General features: G+C 38.0%; 2 protein-coding genes across 3 annotated transcripts; one reads left to right on the top strand and one right to left on the bottom strand.

Annotated features, from left to right (window-relative positions):
* Positions 1–1488: 1488 nt before the first annotated feature.
* Positions 1489–1869, bottom strand: mrpl36 (mitochondrial ribosomal protein L36). The gene has a single exon (XM_067482572.1). It carries the CDS (start codon positions 1867–1869, stop codon positions 1489–1491), a length of 381 nt encoding a protein of 126 aa, XP_067338673.1.
* A 1107-nt stretch (positions 1870–2976) lies between these two features.
* On the top strand, positions 2977–4332 carry ndufs6 (NADH:ubiquinone oxidoreductase subunit S6). Of its 2 annotated transcripts, XM_067507204.1 has the most exons (4): positions 2984–3158; positions 3479–3532; positions 3776–3898; positions 4197–4332. In XM_067507204.1, exons 1-4 carry the CDS (start codon positions 3015–3017, stop codon positions 4263–4265), a joined length of 390 nt encoding a protein of 129 aa, XP_067363305.1. In that variant the 5' UTR covers positions 2984–3014; the 3' UTR covers positions 4266–4332. The 2 variants fall into 2 exon arrangements, with proteins under 2 accessions (XP_067363312.1, XP_067363305.1); XM_067507211.1 differs by lacking the exon at positions 3479–3532 and having other exon boundaries at positions 2977–3158.
* The last annotated feature ends 1673 nt before the right edge of the window (positions 4333–6005 follow it).

The following is a 6005-nucleotide window of genomic DNA, read 5'->3' as shown; positions in this document are numbered from 1 at the left end:
GACGTGACTTCCGGTTATACCTTCACGCTAAAATCCGTGTGTTGCATTTCCTTCATTATCGTGAGGGTAATGCGGCTTACCATTATTACATATTATTTTTTATGTCTAAATACTAGAAAAAATCTAAATAAGTTCTTCAAATGTTTTCACTGAAAATAGTGTTACTTTGGAATACAATACAAACCCGCAATTTCCCTTTCTTTCTTACTTGTACATAATGTTGGCCACATTTCATGTACGCTAACCTATACGGTAGGTTTGAAGTTCCAGCTTTTACTTTGAAGGGAATGTGCACTGGGTGGAACTCGCGCGCACGCGAACACACGCACGCCGATGTTATTCCTAAAGCGACTTCTCAGTCCTATAATAAAAGATACAAATGCAAGCTACAATGCACTGAGAATAACAGACTGATATAGTAAAAAAACAATAACATGATAAAAATTCGGAGGCAGCCTGTGGAATGTCAGTTTGAGATGCAGTGATTGTCTTTATGAAGATTAACTATCTATTTGAAGTACTTTCCTTTGCACTTGATCCACCCATTTATTTATGTTTTCATTTACTTCAAGATGACAGCCACTGTCTATTTACTGTCTAAACACTCTTGTCCTTCAAATCCAAATATTTGTTTCCTTGGGCTGACATGGTTTATCTACCCCACACTAAAAATGTATGTCCACTAATTTATAATGGCTTCTGGAAATATAAACTGTGGTAATCAAACCTTCTACCTACAGTAATTTAATAAAATTCTGAAAATGATGAGGAATTAATGTCTTTTAGAATGAAGTCATTTAATTATAATTTAGTAAAAATGACTAATTTTGAGAAAACACTGGGTTGTTTAAACACATAGGTAACACTAGTTAAGACAGATGAAACCCAAGTAACCAATGTAATCCTGTCTTCATGTAAACTTTGGCTCCCTCATGTGGAAGACCATTGGAAAAGAATCCAAGATACAAAAGAAAATATTTGAGTGAAAAAATATACCTGGAAGTTAATGATTTGTCAAGGGGGCAAGCAAGACAGTCACTGTAATAACTTTAAAAACTAGAGGATCAAACTAGTAGAACGTTTCAGCTACAATCAGATGTATGCTGTGTATTGTGATTCTGAGTATAAAAAAGATTCAATTATTCAAATTTAAAAATTACTAATTGAACCTTGCAATTGTCCACGGAAAAACAAATAGTTTTGGAAGTGGGAAACCTAATGTAAACTATTCTTGCATTACCTAGGTTGACCACCTAACATTCTGGCTCTCAAAGAAAATGATAGTTAATAAAATTTTAGATCAACATTACCTAATGTAAAAATCTATAATACAATTCAGAGACATCACAGGTAAAACAATTTTAAAAAATAAATTTGCAAAGAGCTACAAATGTTTTTATGTAAAACAATTTATTAGTGCAGCACAGTTCTTGTGAATATCTACAATTCCAAAACTATTTTTTTTAGTACTTCTTCAGTATGTCACATTTAGCCCTGCCTCTGCTTGTGTCTTGGATTTGTCTTGCAGAACACAAACAAACGTCCCCTTCGTCTGACAAAGAAACAGTCTTTACAGCGCTTCTTTAGAGCAGACTTGGTTTTCATCCCAACAGAAGGCTGGATGGTGGGAAGATGCTCACAATGTCCCAACAGTGATGGGCCACACTGATCAAAGGAGCCAGTGTATGGTGGCTGGATGGAGTTGGTTCTGGGTGATGAAAGGAGCAATGTGCGACGAGGTGTGGTGAGAGTGCAGAGACATCTGTAAACACTAGCTGCCGGTGAATAGAATCTCAGATTAAACCGACTCATCTGGGCCACTTGGTGAGTCAGGGAGGTAGCCAGGTGCTTTAACAGGAGGGGTGCCATTGTGTCAAAAGCTGCAGAGGGGGACAGACACAATTACAACTTTAAAAAGTAGATATAATAAAAAAATATTTTTTATTACAAGGTTTGGTTAATAACATATTTTAAGCAAAGCCAACTTTCATGCACAAAAGATGCAAAAGGTACTTCAAATGCAATAACATGTATTAGCACAGGGAGAAAACAGATACATGCCAAGTTATTCAACTCTGTGGCAAATTAAATATTCTGTGGACGATGGCAGAAACTAATCTCACATCTAAATGAATCTCCACAATGACAATAGGCCTTAGATATATAAAATACTGTCACACATATCATACAGAAATAACACGTTATTTCAAAGTGCACATGCTATATCAGAAAATGTTGGTATCTGCATTTGTCAGTACCGGTCATAAAAGATTATACACAATTAATCAACGAAAAGAAAAAATGGCTCCGCAGTTTCTTGTATTAGGAACATGCCCTATTTCGCCAAATTCCACAAAAACGTACGCGTTTATGCAATGCTCTAGGAAACCTTGATATTAGTTTAAAATATTTTTGTTTGTATGTAACATAAAGTTTAGCTCAATACTACAGTGGGCGCCACTATAAACACATAGCTAACGTGACAGTACTCAACATGACAAGGAGACAAGCGTTGACCTGTTAGCGTCACAGCTATAAAAACAAGGGGGCCACAAGTAAGACCCCCACATGACACAAATGTATCGTAGAATCAAAGAACGTGACCAAACCTTTCCCGAAATTTCTTGACGTTTTAAAACAGAGATTGTATCACAAAATGTTGCGTTTTATTCGCCACAACACAGCAGCAATGCTTTTCTAGCTTGTGGGTTACAGGAACTTCCGGTAGTACCGGATGGTTGGTCCCTCAGTTTAGCCTCACAGACAGATTACCTCTCACTTTGGGCAAATCCAGTCTCTCTAACTAATGGAATATTGTAACTACACTATTACCGAGGTATTATTTATAAAAGTTATAGCCAATATCTAAACATAAAAAGCTTCACTGAAAGACATATTAGAGCTATATAACATAGCATAGATGAAAATGAACCCTTAAGACGAAACTCGGGGTTTTTTAAAGAGATGGCAAAACTGTTCTCTGCAAGGCAGTTCGGGAAAATAGTGTTGCAAACATGGCGGCCACGGTGGGTAGAGTTCTGTCCTTCAGTAAAAATGCTAAGCTGCTTGTTTCACCTTCGAGGTTGTCTGCTGTACCTGCTCACCGTTACAGCTTAGAGGTTGCTAAAACTGGTGAGCCTATCACTCACACCGGCCAGGTAAGCTCACACGTTGTTTTCCTCAACCTTTTGATTTTAGAAATCGTGAGTGGCTTAATGTTAGCTAACGTTAGCTTTGTGTTATTGCAGCACACGCAATTGGTCCATTATGGCCATTATCGGACACCAGTTTCCTTTTAAGTTTTTGTCGGTGCAAAATAGCAAGAGGTTTTGTCTGGGCGGGCAGCTAATGCATTTAGCTTTCACTTCAGTTAACGTTAGCAAAACGACAGGTTAGTGTCGTTAAGCATTAAGAAACGCAGTGTTGTGAGCCGCAGTTGTTTATACTCCGATTCACTACTTCGCTGTGTTCCTATCAGGTGTTTGATGAAAAAGATCCTAGGAGAGCCAGATTCATTGGCAGACAGAAAGAGGTAACAAGTTACTTAATAAAAAATTTGATAAATCTCAAATGACATTTAAGTGTAATCTAGCAAACTCTAAGCAAATTAATGTTTACTGGTTATTATGACATTCTAACAGGTGTCACACTATGTGTGTTACATTAAGACAAGTTTAATGGTAAAACAATATGCAAAAAATAATGAATAGATGATGAACATAAGCATCATCATAACTTCAGTCATGTAGACCATTACTGTCTTATATCTATCAAGGTGAATAAGAACTTTGCTATCAAGTTGGTGGCAGAGGAGCAAGTAAAGGATATTGAGGACAGAGTTGTGTCCTGTGATGGAGGTGGAGGAGCTCTGGGCCATCCCAAAGTCTACATCAACCTGGTAAGGGCCTGCACACTTCAAAGTGATCAACTAAATAAAGTCGTCTGTCAGTTTATTAAAATAAACATTTTTTAAAATAAATAAATCACTGCCTCTATATATACAAACTGCTCTGATTAATCAAACTAGGTTTATAAAATCAATTTTCCACCAAAATTTTTCAGCATTTTGAACCTCAGCCTTTTGTGATTGTGGTGTTTTTACTGTTCAGTTATTCCTGTAATCACCTTTAGCAGCTATTTTAAAAGGTCCTAAGTGAAAAGATTCTAACTCTCTTTTCTAATAACTCTACCTCCAGGATAAAGACACAAAAGTGGGCACATGCGGCTACTGTGGATTACAATTCAAGCAAAAGCATCATCACTAAAACATTTCTTCTGTTTTTGCTTCCCTGTACAAATTGCCATATTGGTTAATAAATTATATATTGTCTGCTTCTCTGCATCCTTCTTAATAGCATGTGTTGAAATCCATCTTTCAACATCTTCTCTGTATCTACTGCTGTTTCAGGAAGTGTCCGAACCACTTATAATGGTTAGTTTATCACACGTAAAGATTTTATGTGCAATCAAACTTTTTTTTCCATAGCAGAACACCTGCTGGTGCATTAGTGTGATTTTTTTTTTTAAACGGTGTCATTTGCACGAGTTTTGAATACTTGAGTGCAGTTCTCCTTGTGACAGACAGAGGTCAGCAGCGACCTACGTATGAATTGATCAGCGTAAAACAAAGACAGCGAAAGAATCTTTGGAGATTTAAGCAAAGTGTCGGATTTTTTTCCTGTCAAACACACCAAAGCTAGTTGTTTGTTTAAGGTGACACTGCTGGCTCTGTTTGCAGTAAAAGTTTGCCACCATCAAAAGCCAGATGATAAACAATGGGTTTTCTGTATGTCATCAGCTCCACTGCTGTATCAAAGAACAGGATATATTTCTCTTCTGCATGAATAACTGATTGCTTTTGATTGCAATCAGAACCACTGAGAAAAACTTAGCATTCTTTGTGCATTGGCCTCCGAAAATCGGTGCTGTAGAGCGTCACTCTGCCAAGCCTGGAAAACATCAGGAGGGAGCCAGGCTGATAAAACACAGCAGCGCTGAACAATACATGTTTGAAGAAGATCATATATATATTTCATCAGGCTTATTCTCCATAGACCTCTGCATGCCAAATTGGCCTGCGCTTGGCTCAGGCTCCAGACAGCACTAGCCTGTTCTGTCCCCAGTGATGCAGCCAGTGGAACTGCATTTTCCACACCATGGAGCTCAGGTCGGGAAGAGTAGTCAGGCTGATATAATTGGCCCTGGTGACTCCTGGAAGTGGGGCTTATACTGTAGTTAACCTCATCTATAGTCAGACCACTTTGGATGATTGAAGGGGAGAGAGGTGCATTGTTAAACTGAAGCCGACAAGCCGGGTCAGTGTCAGAGAGCTCACTGGTTAGTCTTGAGGTTGATAGGTCTGAGTGGTTCAGAGGTGGTGGTTGGCTGAGATGGGGGCTTTGCCGGGGGCAAAACCTTGAAATGAAACTGAGCATATGAATTGTGTTGAATTAAACAACAGTGTGTTTTTGTGGGGGATTTACCTGTGCTCTTTAATTATTAACTTGTCTTAAATGCACCGCTCATTGTAATAGAGTATTCTTTAACATCATATATGTCAGGTAGCTTTAGATTTTAAATTTGGACTGAACCAATTTGTGGACAGACTCATTCCTAGGTTCCATTTTTAAACTGTCAAATCACCACTGGGGTCTACAGCTACATCTAGTTATCCACTTACTCACTGCATAATATTAAATAATAATTGCAAATACAACTCTTAAGCATAATGTGACCTGCGCTGTTGGGTCAGACCATTCAAACAAAGATAAGACTGTAATTATATTAAAAAGTTCCTTACTACTGAGCCACACAATAGATAATGGAGTTAAATGCCATTGAATTCTTTAACACGATGCCCCTCCACAACAATCACTCACTCTACACATAACATCCTCTTCGTTGCTTTAATTGCCCTATTAAAATATTCCTCCTTGAAGATGTGTCACATTACAGACCCTGAGGCTCATTATGGAGCTCCCTGCAGCCAATTATCTGAACCTCCA

The sequence above is a fragment of the Channa argus genome, chromosome 1 (assembly GCF_033026475.1).
Source record: "Channa argus isolate prfri chromosome 1, Channa argus male v1.0, whole genome shotgun sequence".
Taxonomy (NCBI): Eukaryota; Metazoa; Chordata; class Actinopteri; order Anabantiformes; family Channidae; genus Channa; species Channa argus.
Note: the sequence above shows the minus strand (reverse complement) of the source record. Positions and strands in the feature narration are given on the sequence as shown.